This window comes from Tasmannia lanceolata, unplaced genomic scaffold (genome assembly GCF_043159265.1).
Source record: "Tasmannia lanceolata isolate RefF3 unplaced genomic scaffold, GAP_Taslan_0.1 ptg000018l, whole genome shotgun sequence".
Classification (NCBI taxonomy): domain Eukaryota; kingdom Viridiplantae; phylum Streptophyta; class Magnoliopsida; order Canellales; family Winteraceae; genus Tasmannia; species Tasmannia lanceolata.
The window spans coordinates 4707350-4727954 of NW_027518695.1; the positions used below are offsets into that span (position 1 = coordinate 4707350).

Here is a 20605-nt window from a genome sequence, read left to right on the forward strand (position 1 = left end):
CAAACAAAACACACAAAGACGATGATATCATTGTAAAGAACGAAGAGAGAGAGAGAAAAGCTTTGTTTTGTTTGAGAGGTGGGATCGAGCTTTTTTTTTTTTTTCCGATGGAAGAGCCAAATTCAGATGAAAGAGAAGAGCAGGGGCTTCTACAAGGCTTCTCTTCCACCTCTCCTACACGGGTCTTTTGGAATTCCCGAAAAAGAACTGGTAATTCTCTCTCTCTCTCTCTCTCTCTCTTGATTTTTCTTCTTTCTTTTGGTTTGGCAGTCTAAACTTACCCGGCAGGTCTCACTGTTTGCCTTATTTTATTTTTTCTGTAATTACTTCCCTCAATTTTTCACGGGACTTAAAAAGAAAAATTGATAAACTGGTGGGTATTAAAAATAAAAAAATAAAACCTGTTACAGTGGGGTATTCAGATGTTTCTGAAATGAAACCCTAAAATGGGGTTTTAACTTTTTAAGGTGGTGAAATGGGCTTGAATTGCATGTGGCAGAATTGGTATAGAAATACGGTTGCAGGCTCGCAATCCAACAGTTGAGGAAATAGATATTATATATGTAGGATTACCAAGAAAGATTGTATGAGGAAAAAAGATGGGATAATTGTTTGCCTGCTATACAATAGCAGTCTCGAAATCTAACAGCTGGGGGGCACTTGGGGAATAAGTATTACAATAATCAGTATTACCTAGAGGTATTTTGGGAATAATCTGGGTGGTATTGAACTTTGTTAGGTGCCTAGATGGGTCCCACTTAAGAAATCAGTTTATATTTTGTGGTATTTTCTCCCTAGTTGTGGTTAGGATAGGGTTATCTAGATTGGCTTGGGTAGGAGTTTTAGAGGAAATGGTAAAATTTGATTTTCTATTCATGATATGTAATATGTCCTTTTCAAATTAATAAAGAATTTTATCCCAGAAATTGTTTTTTGAGTACGAAGGAGGGCCGACCCTTCCCTCGAAACAGGTCAAGTGCCTGATTTTCCCTCTAAGAAGATCAAATCCGCTGCGAACCGATTTGGGTTCGTAAAAACTCCCAGACCAGTGGCTTAGGGCATTAGGGGAAAAAAGATGGTTTATGTTGGGTTCCTAACAAATAGGTCAAACGCTCCAAGGCAGATGGAATGCATTGGACTAGGCCCTTAAAACCTGTCCAATACCAGGCTGGGTGCTGCATAGTTCCATACCCAGGCAGGCCGCTGCTTAGGACAGTAGCATTCCACCATGCTTTTGGGCCCTTAAAAAACCTGTCCAATACCAGGCTGGGTACTGCATAGTTCCATACCTAGGCATGCCGCTGCTTAGGACAGTAGCATTCCACCATGCTTTTGCATTTGCCGTATATGACGGCTCACTCTGTTGTAACTTCCATTCTAACGGCTTTTACTTTGGCTTTTTTTTACCTGGTAACCCCTCTTTCCAGATGGTCCTCTCCACAAGCCGCCCCTTCCGACGTAGTGGAAGCTTCGACACCAAATGTTAGCGTTGTTTTTTTTTTTTTTGAAATGGTACCAAATGTTAGTTACCTAACCAATACGTCAAAAGCCTGGGGACTAATAGAATTCATTTGGCTAGGCCCTTTAAATGTCTCATACCAGGTTGGCTCCCACCTAGTCCTATATCTAGAAAGGCCCCCACTTGGGACTGCAACAGTATAATTGTTCGCATGAGTCCCCAAATATGCTCTATGAAACAAACGGTATATAGAGTGTACATCTAATTATCTTGGTATGCTGCAGACTATGTTATTTCTCGTAGTCTGTACTCTGTAGGGTACCGATGTAAGTTAATTTCTGTCATTTCTATCAACGGAACAAATTTGGTATGTAAACATCACTATCGTATTTCCTTGGTTTTCATGTTGTTGAGCTTGGTTATGTGAGTGATGAAGTTATATGGTTATTTGGTTAGTTTACATGTCTCCTTCGGGTTTGTTTCTTTTGCAGTAAAATTAGGTAGAACAAATATTTACGTCTATCGTAATTTGTTAGATGCTTGTTTAGGTGCATAAGTTTATTTTTATGCATTTATTTTTTAGCGAAAGATTTTTTCTATGGCGCTCAACCCTCTTGAGCTCTTTTCTCCTTCATTTCCTAAAATTCCTGCAAATGAGGAGTTGATTCGTCTTTCAGGTGTCTTTGTTTCTCTATCTACTTTAAAGAATATTTTATTTTCATTTTAAGAAATTCATCGGTAAGCAAGAGTGGCGGCCACTTTTATAATGATCACAACCATTCACATGTCATTGGTTTAATGATCACAACCATTCACATGTCGGGCTCTGTAATGTATGTCCATGACCCAAAAAATCCCACCCATAAAAACTCTTAATCTCTTTAAATGGTCGTTTAAAAAAATAAAAGGTTGGCAGTCGACAATCATTGGAAAAGTCCTCACAAATCAGAGGGTAAAGGTGATTCGATGAGAGTTTTTTTTTGGCATAACGATGCATACAAGTACTCAATAGATGCATGGTTTTAAATTTTTATTGATGCCGATGCGAAACTTTTAAAGTTTTTATTGAAGCCGATACGAAACGATCGAAATGTTTGTCTCCATCCCCACTAAAATGCATACTGAAACTGAATCTGTAAGTTTATTATTGGTATACTATACAAATATGTATTACATATTTATATTTAAATGAATTGCATGTGAAATGTAGTGTATGCATTGTATTTAAATATTTATATGAATTATATATGAGATGTGGTATGTACTGAATTTTTCGACATGCATGCTAGACCATCATGAGTCTTATTTTTACGCGGTAATTTTTAGTATATATTTGTGTTTATTCTATCATTTTCTTGTTTCATCTTAAACGTCTATCGTTTGCACACATTTCTATACATTTTCGTAATTTTATAGGATTTCTACAAAATATTTCATCCAAGACAAACATATTTTTATTTCCGTGATAACTGAACCACATCAAAATTGAAACTTGAACCCTTGAGTAGAAGAATGATTTAGATCATCAAGCTTGTGGGGCAACAAATAGTTTGGATAGCCAGTGTATTTCCAAAAGAATGTATGAGTACTTGAATGTCTACTTAATGTAAAGATCAACAGAATAAGGGTGATATTTGCCTTGAGGAGAGAGTTTTGATTTTGATTTGTACCTAAACCGATGTGATTGTCTTTTTTTAAATTTTTTTTAATCTTCCTCTTAATCTTCAGATTTTAACATAATATTCATCTTCAGGTTTTAACATAATAATATATAAAGGATGCTTAGGACGTTTGTTACGGATTGATTATATTGAATCTGGTTACCAGTTCCTTGGTTTTACCTGCTTGAGAAATAGCCCCTGTATTTTCCACAGCCAATGGCAGGAGTTTGGACAGGGTGATGGAGGAAAGCCTCAAAACACCCAACAAAACTGAGGAGCCTCCAGTCATGGAGACCCAAAATGATGTATCAACTCTTCTATCCGATCGTCGGAAGGCACTATTTGAGCCGTTGGAATCGACAAAGGACTTGAAAAGGCAGCGACCATCAGCTGAAATGGTACTTCCTCCACCAGACTTCGACTCCATGACATACCCACGAGGTTGGCTAATTGGGAAGAAACGCAAGCTTGTCAACGTCGATGTTGTAGAGAGCATGAGGCGAATAGCCGTCCAGGAAATGAACAGAAAGGTCTTTTCACTGCCCTTAAGATTAAAATAATAATAATTCCAAACTAAGTAATTCCTTTGATTATGCTTACAGGACCGAGAGATCGATGGGCTTAACGAACAGTTGGAAGAGGACGCCAGGTGCCTTGAACACCTGCAGCTTCAACTTCTGCAAGAACGGAGCAAACGCAACAATGCAGAGAGGGAGAATTCAATGCTTCAAAAGCAGATATCCATGCTGATGAATATGCTGCGGGACCAAGATTCTGAAGGAGTGGAGAATACCACCCCTTCAGATGATTCTTGATAGTTAAAATTCTTTAGTAAATTATTAGATATGCTGTTGTATATCAATGTAAAAAGTTAGTAATTCTAACTGTTCATATGTATTTGCAGGAGTTGTATGATATAAATTGCAGACGATTTACTCTGCAGTCTGCTCGTGTTATAGACAATATTGATGTAATTCGTTGCACATAAGCAATGGGCTTTGGTCATTCAAATTTCCTGCAGTTCAGTTTATAGCTCCATATTTTCTGGTTCTAGGACTGAAAAAGAACACATTCCAAAACCAAAATAAACCCCAGTTCACAGACGCTGAGGCTACTATGAACATGGCTCGTGTAATGGACAATATGGATGTAATTTGTTGCACATAATGATATATGCTTGCCATTTGAGCAATGGGCTTTGTTCATTCAAATTTCCTGCAGTTCAATTTATAGCTCCATATTTTCTGGTTCTAGAACTGAAAAAGAACACATTCCAAAACCAAAATAATTAAACCCCAGTTCACAGACGCTGAGGGTACTATGAACATGGCTTACACAGTTTCTATTTTACAATGGCATGCTAACAGAAGCTCAGTAAATTTCCTATACCCAACCCCCAATTCTCTAGATGAAATTTATCTAGATCAGTCATCAATAAATTTCTGGAACCTGAAACACACAAGCAATTATGCCATTCATGAAGTATAGAAACAAAAAAAAAGTTTTTTATATAAATTTCTAGATAGGCATACGGACCAAAGAGGTTGATGGTACCTATCTGGTTTGGTTATCATTATCTTCTGAGACATTGACAAAGGACTGCGACAATGATGCTATGCGAGGCAATGATGCTATGCTAGGGAGATGAAGAAGAAGATCCCCAATGGAGTCTATTCTTGACATGGCAGGAGGCTGCTTGCACCCAGAGAGATCGTTAAACTCCCCCTCAGTTGCCTGAATGTCTCCCATGCCCTTATGCCCCCCATGCGCCAATTCAGACGTAGAATTAAGGTGATCATTTGCACTATCTTTGATTCCAAGGCCATCCTCAGTATTTATCTGCGAGTTTTGAACTGTGCCAGCATCTTTCTGAAGCAAACAGCAGAGGGAGTTGACCCTTGACATGAGGGATTGTGACATGATGGGCTGTTCATCAGAGGCCGAAGAAAACTGGGAATCACTAAGTAGGAATTGGGCTATCTCATCCAGCATGCCTTTGCCCGCTGATTGCTCCTCGGAGGAAAGTGGATTGCCAGTAGTCATCTGCTCCGAAATGCAATGTCCAATGTGGCTCACCAAATCGTTCACAGACATGGATGTCCGAAGTGCAGGCACTTTAAACTGATCCCAAAGACCCGGCTTCTTCAGCTCCTCCATTCCACTGCTTTGATTTTGATCATTAGCTTGGGAGTCCATTACTGAGACAGGAACTGACATTAGAAACAGTCTAAAAGTAGGGCAGAAGTAATCAAGGTTTTAAATTTTAGTTTCGATTTTGTTTTCGGTTGGAAATTTCAATTGAAATCCTATAAAATCACGAAAACGCAGGGAAGATGTTCGAGCAGCATGTGGGGACTACTATAATAGTATTCATGGCTCTACATTCTCAAAAGTATTCCGTTTTTTTTTTTTTTTTGGGCAGTTTCCAGTGGAACATAAATTAATAAAAAAAAGAAGAGGATTGGAACACGGCTCAAGCACCATTTTGAATCAGCACTAGAATAACTGCTTCTTTGAAGTATTGCATTCTCATGTTTTTCTATGAACTGATAAGTCAAGTTCCTGTACATACCTGAACTTGGTGGAGTTCCCCTGGACATTGTGTCCTGTGTGCTAATGACAGGTTCCTGTATTTCATTCATGGTGGACGATGATTGCGCAGCACATGGAGATTTTGCATCTTGAAAACCTGAGAAGGTGGATACGTAATCACTTTTCAAATGATCCAACTCATGGCATTTGGATTCATCTTGTTCCTCAAATACAGATCGTCTTGCTTCAAAGTATGGTGAATCCAACACAATATCTCGTAGTTGGCTAAGCAGGTTCAGCCGAGGATCACACTGGATAAGCTTTTCAAAATGCTTGTTTAACAGGCCTTGTGGGCACTGTAGAAAATGTCTCCTGTACACACCAAGCACCAAGTCAGGACTTATATGCAAGAACATATTTAGTATTTCAATATCTAAGAGTACTATGTTCTGGTTTAAATTCAGCAGTAAGTCCTCCTAGATTAAGAGTAGGAATATAATTGGCATTTCACTATTCAACAATTTGAATGGCTAAGTTCTAAAGCAATCCAACAAACATGAGTGGAACTTAGTTACCTGTGTATGCTTGCTTGTCCACCAGTAAAATCCGAAGTTGCTTGCCATAAGGTATGTTTCCTAGGCTGTGGGTTGGTCTCCCTGAAGAAAAGAGGCTGTCTAGCTAACTATAATGTAAACATGAAGACAACTTTGTCAGAACAGGCCATACCAATAGAGCAACTTTATTATGAATGATAAGAAAATTGAACTAACCACTATGTCTAAGATCCCAAGCTCATTTTCAGGACAAATTGCCTTCAGTGCTGTGATATCTACCCACTGGATCTCGATCTTGCTCTTTAGACCACCATCAAGAACTTCCCACACAAGCTTATGCTTTGCATAATAGCACTTTGCCACCAAATCACCTTCATACTTTGATATACACTGTAGCCCAAGAGACGAAAGTTAATCGCACTCACATCACAATATGGCAAGACAATGAACTAAAAAAAGAACAACTGTACATACAAATGAACTTATTTAAAGAATCAACGACCGATGCAATATAATATAAGATGCAAATCATTGCATATTCTTGCTGGAGTCAAACCAGCAACTCAAATTCTAATCATATTACCTCCCAAGTCCCTATCCTTAAAAGTGAAACAGGGAAGTTGGAAGCCTTCAACTTGTCAGAAGAAGCCAAAAGATTACTGCATTTAACATCCTTTTCTCCCAGGCCAATATTTTCTCCACTCGCGACTCCCATCATAGCAGCATTCCCTTGAGAAAGCCTCATTTGAATTAAATCCAGGAGTGATGGGCTCTTCCTTAAACGTAAACCCAATGGACTAGGTTCATCAAGTGGATTATAATTTGCAGGCTGGGGTGAAATATTGCTACTCCCCGTGCTCCACTGCTGTAAATAATACAAAGTAATGAGATAATAAATTAATAATGTAACAGCTAAGAAAAGAAATGAGAGCAGATTAGATTCATAACTCTATTCCTGTTTACAGAGAGTAGATTCATAATTCCATTCCTGTTTACAGTTTTGATTAGATTCATCAAAGACATACCAGGTGCTAGCACAAATATTACAATTGCTTTGAATAGAAAAATGGTAGTGTACAATTGCTTTGAATAGATTCATCAAAGACATACCAGTTGCTAGCACAAATATTACAATTGCTTTGAATAGAAAAATGGTAGTGTACATGGGGCTATGATTTGTGGACACAGACACACAAGTGTCAAGTGTCAAGTGTCGACACTGTCACGGAGTGTTGGACACGACAAAAAAAAAAAGGTGTTGGACACGACAAACCTCCAAAATTTAGAAACAAAGACAACTAAAATAGAAAGTATATATAATCATGATTTGTTGATATGGATTCGTGTGTCAAGTTTTGACATGGATATGAATTTTCTGACATGGCAATATCTAAAAATCTAAAAATGGTGACATGTACGTACACGTAAAATTATTGATTACTATCGTAATTTGTAACAATATAAATATGGTATTCATTTAATAAACTAATACATTTTAGAATTAATCAACTATATTCCAAAACAAACATGAGATAATCAAATAACAACACATTTATCAATTCAATCTAATTCTCTTCTGTCTCCCATAAATAGCGAGAAAGGAAGACCAATATGATACAATGAATATCGTATTAGAATACGTCTGTTTAGGGTTTTATGTTTAGGGGAGGTGATATAACATCAAATATTAGTTAAAAAAGAGCTAAAAGAAGACTTAATAATAAGGGGTAAACACAATATTCAATAATAAAACAGAATGCACACTTGACAAGGTACAAAAACGTGTCCACATGCCCATATTAACACTCTTGCATTACATTTAAAAGTGTCCAAAGGAGTGCCGACACATGTGGACACGCGTGTAGTGTTAAACACGATAGGACACGTGTGTTCAACAATAAATTCAAAGTGTCTACTAAATCATAGCCACGGGAACTATCAAAATTGTGGTCTGCAGCTCCCATTGTTGGAAATGATGAGAATGCATCATCACACAGAGAGTCGCATATCTGTTCACGGGTACCCATCACTTCCAACAATGGGAGGAGGCCGACTTAATCCACGCAAAACTCGCCTTCTTCCATTCTAAATATGAGCTCGAATCCTGACAGCGCTCCATTAAATCATTTAATTATTTCCATTTGGAAAATTTATTGCATAATTTCTCTAATATATAAACATGAAAAATAATCTAGGTATAAACTGTATAAGGGAGGAAATGGAAAAAAAAGGCATTTTTGGAACAATATAAATAAAAAATTTGTAAGAAGGTTCACATTTCCAATTTGTTCCCAAAAGCAAATATTCACGCCAAACAATACACGCAATCGAGATCAATATTTGCCGGTGTTGCATGGATTCACGTGTCGGGGTCCGACACGGAGGTGTCGGATTCGGCAAACCCCCCCAAAAGTAAGATTCAGATTCGGTAATTTTAAATAAAATAAAATTTTTAAAATTAAAAATTTAAATATATATGTGTGTGTATGTATATGCATATTATATATTCATGAAAAAATTGAGGGTAGAGAGTAGGGGCGAGTTTTGTATTAAAGGGGGGGGGGGGGTTATGTTCGAGGGTCGAGGCGCTAGGGTTTTTATTAAAAGAATACGCATTGTGCTTTTATATAAAAAAGTTAACAAGAAAACATGTTTAAAGGGAAAATATACAGGATTCACATTTTAAAAGAGACAATGATGAATCGGATTCGTCCGAAAAAAACAAGATTCGTGCAGCACACAGCTACAACAAGAATCTGGGTGTGTCCCATATATTCATGTCTGATTCGCATGTAGGGACGTGTCGACACGGATTCGGCATAGGCGGGCAAAGAATCCATGCAACATAGCTATTTGCCAACAAGCACTCGCACCGCTGAAACATGTTAAGTAGTAGGAATATGTGAGGATCCTAAAAATATGTCTCCCAACATCGATATTTATGTACGTTTCCCTAGCTTAGATTTTAGATCTTTTGATACTGAACAATAGTATGGCATGTAAGGGGGTCAGTTTTGGAGTGTTTATGGCGTTGGTCGAATTTAGACTTTTTATCTTCTTTTTCTATTATTTTCCTCTTCAAAATGGTGAATTGGTAGGTTCTAGTCCTATGACGCAGGCGTTGAACAAGTTTTTTATTTTCTATTTTCTTCATTTAATTTGTTGCATATTTTTTAGGGGAAAACACTTTGAAAACGGGATCCGGGATTCCGTTTGAAAAATAAAAACGGGGTGACATCACTGTTGATTTGACCTTTTTCAAGGTGTATTTATTGCTTTTATGGGGATTTGAGCCCCCTTACTTTGTCTTTTAATGGACGTGGCTCTAATGGTTGACGTCCATTTTTATTCACAATACGGGATCCTGTTTTCCTAGCAAATCTCTTTTTTAGGCATTAAATCTTGATCTTTTGGCATGATTTTGGTATCATTAGAAAAGTTTTTCAATTACTTATCTAACAAGCCCAAGATCATGCGATTTGGTCGTGATTTGACAAAGTTACGGGCGGATGCATGATTATTACGGGATTTCTATTTTAGGATTTAGTAAGGTTTTTAGCTTTTATTTATAGTATTTTAGATGAAAGATTAAGATTAATTACTTGGATAGGTAGTATTTAGGGTTTCTTTTTTTTCGGTTTTGGCTATCTATATAATGTAATGACATGAGGAAAGAAGGATAGATTTGAATAAAGAAGATTTTTGGAACATCTCTTCTGAAGAGAACCATTTTGGAACATCTCTTCTGAAGAGAGCATTGGCTCTTTCCCGTGGTTGAAGGGGGTTGGCTCCTTTTCCCGTGTAATATTGGAGTTTTTCTCCAAAATCATGGTATGAATTTTTCAAATCCCCATGATTTGATTTAGTTGCTGCTTGTGTGATCTTCATCTTATGTTGCTGCTCGACGCTCCTTGCACCAATTGGTATCAAAGCACAACTTCCTGCCTATTTATTTGAGAAATCAACAAGAAGAATGCTTCCTTGCTATTTTCAAGTGAAATAAACAAGAAGTGTGCTTTCTGGATACTTCATTGTGAAATCAACAAGTCGCTGCACCAAACGTCAGAGACTCTAACAACAAGTGGATACTTTCACATAGTTAGCACTACTCGAAGCCCGCATCCATGACGAAGACATCCATGGATATGAGAGTGCCTTCAAGAGCCCTTTTCATGGCTAGGTGTCATGTAAGGGATAAAAAAAGATGAAAAAAGAAAGGAAGAACAGAAGGTTGGTGAAACACCGAAAATTAGATTTGGAGCACGTTGGCCTAAACTCGAGGTCAAGTTTTCTTCAAGCAAGGGTGAATGATGCAGAATAGGCGACGTTGAACAAGTTTTTAATTTTTAATTTTCGTCATTTAATTTGTTGCATATGTTTTAGGTATCAAATCTTGATCTTTTGGCATGATTTTGGTATCTTTAGAAAGGTTTTTCGATTACTTATCTAACGAGCCCAAGATCACGCGATTCGGACATGATTTGACAAAGTAATGGCCAATTTATAGATAGGATGCATGATTATTACGGGATTTCAATTTTAGCATTTAGTAAGGTTTCTACCTTTTATTTGTATTACTATAGATGAAAGACTGAGGTTAAAGGCCCGTTTGGACGCCGAGGAGATTTTGATTTGGAATTCTCACATTTGCAGCCCTTTTTGCGTTGACATTTGGATCCCGATCAAATCCTTGAATTTCCAATTCAGCGACTGACAGTGAAAAAAATCAGATTTCCAAATAAGCTGCTGAAATAAGAAATTCGAAATCCAGTTTCCTTCACCCTCTTTGCTCTTTAACCTCTTCCCTGTAGTAGGAATCACCCCCTTCCCTCTCTGTCTCCCTCAACATGAGCTGGCAGATCTATTCATTTTGTACTGAAAACTCAATTCCAAATCCAAATATAAAATCTGAGGTATCCAAACGGGCCCTAATGGTTTAAGTAGTATTTGGGGTTTCTTTTTTTGGTTTTGGCTATGTATATAATGTAATGACATGAGGAAAGAATGATATATTTGAATAAAGAAGACTTTTGGAACATCTCTTGTGAAGAGAGCATTGGCTCTTTCACGTGGTTAAAGGAGCTTGGCTCCTTTTCCCGTGTTATATTAGAGTTTTTCTCCAAAAACGTGGAATGAATTTTTCAAATCCCCACAATTTGATTTAGTTGCTACTTGTGTGATCTTCATCTTGTGTTGCTGCTTGACGCTCCCTGCATCACCTATCAAACGGAGAGTTAGCCACAGAAGAGAGGGAAAGGGCGTCCTCTTCGTAAACCAGATTTTAACCAAAATGCATTCATTTCTTTATTCCTTCAATTATGAGAATAAATACAAATTAACTTTCCTCCCTCCATCTTAAGAAAAGATGGCAGCTATCCCATAGTTACTACCTACTAAATAAGAAAGTTGATTAGTTAATTGCCGATAGGTAAGATCATAATATTGATCATTTTCCAAAAAAAAAAAGATCATAATTATTGATACGGGTCTTTTCTACATGAAAAGAGAATCTTTTGTTACAATAGAACCAGAAGTGATGTGGATTATTCAAGAATCGAAGTCGATTTGCTTTATAAAACAGCTGGGCCTCCTGGGAGAGATTCAGAGACCTCGCCCGTGGCCCGTGAAAGTAAATCATCACACATACGATCCAACCAATTGGGAGAGAATCAATAGATTCATTTTTAGGAGCGATTCATCCTTCCCGAACGCAGCATACAATTCTCCATTGTAGGTAACTTAGAGTAAAACATAAAGGAAATAAAATCAAATCACAAAAGATGCATGAGGAAATAAACCAGATCATAAAAGGAAATGTTGTCTAATATGTAACATGAACAAAAGAAGCTCAGGAATTCTATTAGAAATCTGACCCATTATTCAGAGCAGAAACCATCCCCAACTCCGCACGAAAATTACAAGCTATACCCTTAAATCTTAAAACCCTACAAAAAGCCATAAAAGAACTCCCACCAAAATTCCTTTCTTTTTTTTCTTTTTTTTGATGGGTAAGCTGAGGTTTAACGGAACCCCTACCGATTTATTAGAAATAGAAAAGATGATACATTAAGAATGAAAACCAACCCTAACTCGGAACAAGCGAGAAGGGGAACCAAGGCTTTTCAGATATGAGCATCAAGCACTAAGCCTAAGAGAACAAAATGATCAATACTTCTGAATTACATAACCAAAATTCCTTTCTCCCAACAAATCAAAGACACAGACAAAAAAAAAGAAAAAGAAAAGAAGACTCTGCCAAACCCTAACGAATCCCGAAACAAAGAAATTCACAACAAAAACACAGAACTAGAAAATAGTAAAATCTCACCTGCTGGAAAGACGAGGAGAGCTTGGATTTCTTGTTGAGCGGTCCGTGTGCTTCATCGAGCGGATCCTCGATCTCCAACTTCAGAGATGCGGAATCCGGCCAACAGTTACCGGAATTTACGAGCTGAACCATCAATATTCCCAGCAATGAAGAAACAGAAAAGCAATCGAAGAACCCTAGAAAAACCTTAGACTCAAGAAGAAACCTTACAGCACCTCCTCCTCCCTCTGTTTAAGTGATCCAATAAATAAACACTTGAATGGTGGAAACATTGAAAGAAACCCTAACCCTAACCCTATATAGAGAATCTGTGCCAGCGATTCTTTCTCGTACGACGCGGAGATTCTGAATAGACAAAATCCTCTTTTTTGTTTACGCGGAAATCTATTTTGACTGCCGCTCGTGCGACTACGACTGTCTGCGGCTGGATTCGCACGTGGCAAAAAAAAAAAGGATTTTTGGCACTAAAGTTCTTGTTCTAGGGGCATTTATAGAGAGATAAACTCTCCATTTGTCTTTTAGTGGACGTGGCTCAAATATATGAAGCTCTTACTTTTTCCTAAAACGGAATCCCGTTTTCCTACCAGTGCTTGAGATAAAAATAAAAAGTTAAAAAGGGAAACGATATCAGCACAACCCTATCTATCTACACTAATATAGCAATAAGCCGATGGGGTGACGTGGCACTTTCCCCTTCCACCAAATCCAACGCGGCATTCCCTCCATTTTCCAATTTTAAAAAAAAACATGTTTCCATGTTGCTAATTGGTTTTGTAAAATCCTTCTAACTAAAATTTCTTCCCTCTCTCTTTGAAAACTCTCTCTTTTAGCAACATGCCCATTCGCGTAGGACTCGGGTAAAGAGATATGGTTGTAAAAATTGATAATTGCTGACTAACGTTTCCATTTTTATGGGTGGGAAAGAATTTATTTTCATACACACAGAAACAACCTAAAAACAACTGATGGTAAAACAATACTACAATCCTCCCGCCCCTTTTCAATTTTAAATTAGGGTGGGGGCCAACAATCTCACACCACATGTTATTATTTAGGGGTGGACATGGGTCGGGTCTAACCCGAAGAACCGAACCGAACCGGCCTATATGGTTCAGTTCGGTTCAGGTCTAGTCTTTGACGGTTCCGGTTTCGGTTCCAAATTTTGGGAACCAACATTAGCCGGTTCGGTTCTGGGTTTGGAGTCTTGGAACCGAGAACCGAGAACCGAACCGAACCGGTTCACATATATATTAAATTATAAATACTAAAAAAAAGCAAATATGAAAGCGCAGTGATATTCCCTATATTCCCTCCCCGACGAATAAAATCACCCCCTTCACTCTTAACATCCCATAGATCTACTCCAATGCCTATTATCTGATTGTGATAATGCTTACTGCTTAGGTCATAACCTTTGTTAAAAGTAATTATTATTCCGGTTTGTAGAAGAATTAAAGCTGGCTTATCTATGTGTGCTATAGTGCTATTATGTTTTGGGAGATTCCATTGAAATTGTAGTCAATAAACAAAAAATAATTAAAAAAAAATGGAAAAAATGGGTAAACCCAGAACCGAACCGAACTGACATTGTTCGGTTCCGGTTCCCAAATTTGGGAACCGACAAGGATCAGTTCGGTTCTGGGTTTGGGGCAAAACCGAACCGACCCGACCCGACCCATGTCCACCCCTATTATTATTAACATGGGATGGGGCCCACAATCTCTACAAAAACCTATGCATTGGGGGTGAGGCCGACCATTTTACACCCATGAATACCATGGACACGGAATACTAGTTTCAATAATGGCACAAATTCAGCTTGTCTTTTCTTTTCTTTTAATTGGTTTGTCAGAGCTTTTTGGGAACTGTAATAACCTTTGACAGCTCTTTGAATCATATGGGGACATACTGCTGTCATATTCAGGGCCTATTGGACTGAGATTCAACAGAGTTGGAGTTGAGCGATTTATTCAATGGAATCAAATTACTTAACTAAAGGATGCATGTATCATGTATGATTGGTGGTGTGGACCCCGATCCGAGTGAGGGAGCGGTGAGGGACGTGCCCCCACGCGAGTCAGTCTCACTGGATCATCCACGTGAATGGAGAGCTCTACCAAGGAACTCTCGAAAGAATAATGCCCCTCACAGCATGAGTGGCGATACAAAGGTGAGATACCTCTCGATTCGGGGACTAGCCCAGATTCGAGGCGTACCTTAAACAAAGAAGAGTCGCCATCCAAGGAAAAAGGCAAATGGGCCCTGGATCCCATACTATGCTCTGTTGCAACGGATAACCAGAGATATAAAATAAGGTTCGTGCCTGGTTACGAATTCGGAAGGTCTAAAGAGCACCTCATCCGCCCAAGTGCAAACACCTGGTCTCTTATGCCATTTACTTCATAATTTTGAAGAGTTTTGGGCGAAAATCATATGGAATGGGAATGAATATCTCCGAGAAGACGTCTATCTAATCATGCATGTCTCGGAGATGAAATCAAAGGCACACAAGATAAAATAAAAGAAACATGTGTCACCTAAGCATAGCTAGGTTATAAGTGACATGCCTAATGGGTGTCTAAGTTCTGATGAACAAACACATGCATGACACACCAAAAAAGTATAAGGTCTGCGCAATAAAGTAAGAAAACACTGCAAAAAATAGAAAAAAGACTCGATACCATACAACCCTAAGACTCTAATCTATACCTAGGCCCGAGTCTTTAGATGATCTGATGTTCATCCAAAGAAGCCTACGTATCCCCGCCTCCACGAGAATCAAGGCAACGTAGTTCTTTGCACCTATTCTAAGCTATGATGCCTAAGACATCTAGACCTCTATCCTAGACTTGATCTAAAAGACCGGACTAGCTCTTAAAGCTTCTTATGTGATTATTTAAATTCCAATGAATTGTAGATTTTAGGACACCCTATATGTCCTAACTAAATGCAGGTTAGCCCTAAGCTAATGCAGGTGGTTCCTATAATCTAATGTGTAGCTAGGCTGTATATCCTAAGGAAAACAGTAGGATCTATCGCATCTTAGACCTAGTCATCAATTGGCAATGTGGATCGCCAACTGACCGGACGGAGGCGTAAAACTCCTAGCTAGGACTCACTCCTAACTCTAACACAAACAAATAAAACACACAACAAACAAACAACGAACGAGGGAGCAACTCCCGACTCAAAAACTCTCTAACTAGGACAACCTCCTAACTCTAAAGGAAGATCCTTTCGAAAAAATAATATTTTGAAAGATTTTTGTAATTTTGAAAGATTTAAAATGCTTATTTTTAAAGGTTTGGCTGGACTTGGGATGTGGATCCCTAGCTGCACTACGTACCTCGTGGAAGAGGATCAAGCCAACGTAGTTCGGAAACAGAATTCCCTAACTACTCCTAATGACTCAAGATTTTTGAGATTTTTGATTTTTCAGATGTTTTTGTTGTTTTTAAGTATTTTTTACTCAAGGGGGACAAATCCTATCATCATAAGGGGAGGACAGACTCCTGATATCCCGCAAAGGTTGGACAGCATCCTATGCTTTGCGGGGGAAAAGAACAGAAACATAGCTCTGCAAGGGTTGGACAGCATCCTATACCTTGCAGGAGCGGATAGAAAAACATGATACGATGAGAGGTTGGATAAAATCCTAACCCCTATGATGATAGGATTTGATTCCTGAACAAGATGACTGACTCTCTAGACTAAGGACGGATTCCTATGCTAGGGACTGACTCTGAAAATAGGATTCTAAGAAGGATGTGCTAATGAGACAAAGCCTGTCTCCTAAAAGAAAATGAGATAAAGAAGGGTGCTAGTGAGACTATCAAGCTAAGATAAAGCTCACAAGTAACAAGGAAAAAGAGACCTTGCGCATATTTAGCAAAGGTAAAACACCCAGCCGGGCCGGACAGCTACCTAGCCCTAGGGTGCAACAAATGTGCAACCCAATACCCATAAGGGTAAGGGGTATGTTGCCAAGCCGAGTAAGGTGTTCTCCCAAAACCAAATGATGCACAAAGAGGAGGTTTAGCAAGAAAATGAGACTGGGTAAGTCTCTTAGACACAGAGGTAAGATAAAGAAAAATGCTAACAAGGAAAAAGCGACCTTGTGCATATTTGGCAAAGGTAAAACACCCAGCCGGGCCGGACAGCTACCTAGCCCTAGGATGCAACAAATGTGCAACCCAATACCCATAAGGGTAGGGGTATGATGCCAAGCCGAGTAGGGTGTTCTCCCAAAACCAAACGACGCACAAAGAGGAGGTTTAGCAAGAGAATGAGACTGGGTAAGTCTCTTAGACACAAAGATGAGCTCCAAGAGAGGTGCTGACGAGACATGGCATGTCTCCTAAGGATGGACTCACTAATGAGACAAAGCTTGTCTCTAAAGGATACAACTTTCTCTGTCTGAGACATAGCCTGTCTCCCTGAGAGGGCTCTAGAGAACTCTTTCATTTGCCCTTGCAATGAATGGATTTCTAATTTCTAGGGGATACACACCATAAAGACTTGGACAAGTCTTTAAATAAATGAGAGGAGTGCTACTTGGACTAAGCGAGTCCCCTAAGGATGGGCTTAGGCTAGCGCCTTCATCGCCCTTGCAACGAGAGGGAATTCTAATATCTAAAGAATTTTAACAGCAATCTATAAGACTGTGTTAGTCTATCAAAGAGAGAAGAAAAGGCTACCAGATGATCGCAAATTCCACTCTATTCTTATAAAAATAAATCAAGTACTAAACAAAGAAAAATTTTCAATAAAACAATACACGATCTATAACAATTATAAAATGATAAACAACATTAATTAGTCCAGACCAGCCGCTGGATAGCCTAATAAAGTAAAAACAATATCAAACACTTCAAAACCAACCACAAACCCCAATACGGGGACTCCAATGAAATCAGATGATGCCAAAGTAATCATCTGATATCAAATACACATGATAATATTTCTAATCCCGCCTTGATATCAGACAGTACTCATGTCGATAATATCGAATAGAGTAGTCATCTGATCTCCTTCTTCCTATTAACAATTTATTTAAATAAAAAGGAATGAGTATAATAAGCTTCGATATAATCTCACCTGAACAATCCATTTATCTTCAGAATCTAACTCAAAACTAAAAAAAAGGAAAGAAGAGGGGAGAGAGTACTATCATGATCCAATAAATCCTTCTAAGGGTGGGCTTAGGCTATCGCCTTCATCGCCCTTTTCACAAGGGTATTATCAACTAGGAGCTGTTATAATCTCAATGTAAGAAGGCAAAAGGAAATTCATTACACAGACTGTTGCTAAATTCCTTAACCAATTTACAATCTCAAGGTATAAAGTGAAAACCAATTCATAACACAGACCGCTTCCCAATCACTTTATAATCAAAGAAAACCTCAAAATTAAAGCTAGAAATCAAATTGAAATCAGGTTTATATTCTGAAAAATATTTCATCCAAAAGAAAATTCAAAAGAAGCAATCATAAACATTTTAGCAATGCAAAGGAAGATTAGAAACGTTACCCGAGTTAGAAGAGGAAAAATGACACACCAGAAAAATACCATAAACCGAGGTCTGATGATCAAATGCTGGAAATGAGATGATGTTCAGCAAAAATAGTGGCCAAGGATACAGCTGCAAGTCTTTTTCTCCTTGACGTCTCATAAGTACGGCATCCATGGCATTTGAAGCATGTGCACCCTACTTAGTCAGTGCAGACTCTCCCCTGAGTCCTGGGTCTTTGTCATTTGCCTTAGTTCTGTCTCCAGGGAAGGATTTGGTCTAGGAGGCACTCCGAATGTCTGAGGCATATGCGTGGATTGAGCCCCAACAATTTGTGGACAGACTACTCTCTTGTGGCCTTGCTGGCCACTTTTAAAACATACACCTGATGCCCAACAATAGTCATTTTCTACATGAGGTCCACCAGACTCGGAGCATCCATCCCCACCACTATTCCGGGTTCCGTTATCACTGTGCTAGGTCCACGATTTCTTTGCTTGATTTCCTAAACTTTGTCCACCTTGATAACCGATAGGCCTGAATCTCTTATTCTGTTGGTGGTCTCTGGCTTGTTGTGCCTTAACGACCCCTTCCTCTAGTACTAAGGCCTTACTCACTACCTCAGCATAGGTCCCAATCTGGAAATCTTTCACTCTCTGCCTAATAGATTCCCTTAATCATTCCTAGAAGCATCGAGCTAAGAATCCATTATCCTCCATCACCGCTGAAGGAACAAACCTTGTATAAAAGGCAGTCTTGAACTCTTCAATTGTCTGTCAATCCATGAGGAAAATGATGACCAATTCGTAGATTCTGCATTGTTACCAGAAAATCCAGTATAGCTGGGATCAAACTGAGAAGAGAGCATTCTTGCGGCATTTTGTTCAAGGTTCTCCTCGTCATCTTCCTGAACATCTTCACATTTATCAGTAGAATGCTCAACCAAAGGCTCAATCTCTGCCTGAATCTGTTTTCCTATCCTCGACCTTTGCCTCTTTCTACGATTTCTGTTGACCCTTTTTGCCTCTTCACCCTTAATAACAATGATTGAATTGGGGTGATTGGATCACTAGTTAACTTGCTACTAAGAGTAGACAAACTGGTCACTCTCTCAGATGCAGAACCGACAACCTGCTTAGCAACATGATTGCTTTCCCAATTTCCTTCTGAGCACTCGTTCTTCAAACATTTGAGATTGACGCCATTAAAACTCTGAATTGAGGCTTCCTAATCAAAGATGTGATCTCTTCAATAAAAAAATCTCCAGCGAAATTGCTGGCACAAATGAAAATTATGCTTGATCTTCTCTTTCTCAGCTCTTTTGCCTTTTCAACATCTAAAATACTCAATCGCCTCAAAGAAAATGATGATGAACAAAATTTGACAATACAATTTCAAAGAAGATGAGTAGAAAAAGAAATTTGAGCTCAGATTTGTAAAAGAAATGGTTCTACCTGTATAACAGCTAAGAAATAAGATGGATCTAAAGTATTAAAATGCAAATATAAGGTTTGAAATTAAAACCTAAGGTTTAGAACTCAAATCCAAGGTTTTTTTTTTTTTTTTTTTGTCCTGAAAAACTTAAAATTAGCTAGATCTGGAAATCAATGTTAGAAGAGATGTGAATCTAGGGTTTCATGGTGAATAAAACAGCTGTTTTGGTGTTCTATGTAGAGAAACACAAAAGAATCGGTGATTTGAAGAAGATCAAAGAAGAAAACCCAAAGGATGGCTTTTGATCTTAGGTTTCTAGGTTTTTATGAAGACAAGAGAAAACCTTTGATTTAAAACCTAGAGGCTAGCAAAAGATAAGAAATCTCTAACCAGATTTTCATCAGAATGTAACCAGAGCCATGAGGAAGACGATCGGAGAAGAAAAAGGGTTTAGGGTTTGGAATTTGGGGAAAATATCCAAGATCTGCTTGTAATCTTCAAGATTTCGGTATTCGAGGAGTGTAGATGTGTACAAGATGATCAAAGATTTGCCGGAGAAGAGGGAGCTTGATCGAAAATTCTGCTGGGAGGAGAGGGAGCTGGTGCGGCTGGCCGGTAGTGAAGTGAAGACCGGATTCCAGAGAATTCCGCCGGAGAGGCGATCGGAGATGATAGATCTAGGGTTAGGGTTTTAGAAATCCCCTTTTCTCTCTATCGCTCTCTCTCTCTGCTATCTCTATTTTTGCCTATGAAAAAAATGAAAAATCCTCCCTCTCTCTGAAGCCTTGGTCGATGGTGTATATGAAAGGAAATGACATTTTCACCCCCCCTTGGACAGCCCTCATTTGGATAAGCTGCACCCCTATTTGCATCTTTAAACTTGTTTTTATAAGAAAAGGTGGCCGATTGGTAAAAGTTTTTTTTTTAACGGAAAATTAAAGAAATAAAATTAGGCCTTTTAGCTGCCCAAGGACACCCCTCTACTTTTTTTAACACATTGATTTTCTTTCTTTCTAGGCCACCCCCTAAACTAGGTAGACTACTCCCCTTATGGATTTGCACCACGCTCAATGCTTCTGTTCATTCGCTAGGCAAACACGCTCGGATTTTGATGAAATTTTGCAGGGA

General features: G+C 38.6%; 2 protein-coding genes across 4 annotated transcripts; one reads left to right on the forward strand and one right to left on the reverse strand.

Annotated features, from left to right (window-relative positions):
• LOC143849945 (protein HEADING DATE REPRESSOR 1-like) lies at window positions 1–4131 on the forward strand. Of its 2 annotated transcripts, XM_077359257.1 has the most exons (4): window positions 1–210; window positions 3334–3650; window positions 3723–3937; window positions 4025–4131. In XM_077359257.1, exons 1-3 carry the CDS (start codon window positions 108–110, stop codon window positions 3933–3935), a joined length of 633 nt encoding a protein of 210 aa, XP_077215372.1. In that variant the 5' UTR covers window positions 1–107; the 3' UTR covers window positions 3936–3937; window positions 4025–4131. The 2 variants fall into 2 exon arrangements, with proteins under 2 accessions (XP_077215372.1, XP_077215371.1); XM_077359256.1 differs by having other exon boundaries at window positions 3723–4131.
• Window positions 4132–4264: 133 nt separating this feature from the next.
• On the reverse strand, window positions 4265–12903 carry LOC143849944 (uncharacterized). 2 transcript variants are annotated; one of them, XM_077359254.1, is made up of 7 exons: window positions 12535–12902; window positions 6790–7071; window positions 6423–6596; window positions 6228–6334; window positions 5693–6024; window positions 4675–5318; window positions 4265–4569 (listed from the first exon to the last, which is right to left on the reverse strand). In XM_077359254.1, the coding sequence occupies exons 1-6, from the start codon at window positions 12664–12666 to the stop codon at window positions 4675–4677; spliced, it is 1671 nt and encodes a 556-aa protein (XP_077215369.1). In that variant the 5' UTR covers window positions 12667–12902; the 3' UTR covers window positions 4265–4569. The 2 variants fall into 2 exon arrangements, with proteins under 2 accessions (XP_077215369.1, XP_077215370.1); XM_077359255.1 differs by having other exon boundaries at window positions 4318–5318; window positions 6790–7068; window positions 12535–12903.
• Between the last annotated feature and the right edge of the window lie 7702 nt (window positions 12904–20605).

Coding starts and splice junctions, on each gene's coding strand:
- LOC143849945 (XM_077359256.1), top strand. CDS start 108: ATGGAAGAGCCAAATTCAGATGAAAGAGAAGAGCAGGGGCTTCTACAA. Junction 211..3,333: donor GAATTCCCGAAAAAGAACTG/GTAATTCTCTCT, acceptor TATTTTCCACAG/CCAATGGCAGGAGTTTGGAC. Junction 3,651..3,722: donor TCCAGGAAATGAACAGAAAG/GTCTTTTCACTG, acceptor TTATGCTTACAG/GACCGAGAGATCGATGGGCT.
- LOC143849944 (XM_077359254.1), bottom strand. CDS start 12,666: ATGGTTCAGCTCGTAAATTCCGGTAACTGTTGGCCGGATTCCGCATCT. Junction 7,072..12,534: donor TCTCCTCGTCTTTCCAGCAG/GTGAGATTTTAC, acceptor TATTATTTACAG/CAGTGGAGCACGGGGAGTAG. Junction 6,597..6,789: donor TAAGGATAGGGACTTGGGAG/GTAATATGATTA, acceptor CTTGGGCTACAG/TGTATATCAAAGTATGAAGG.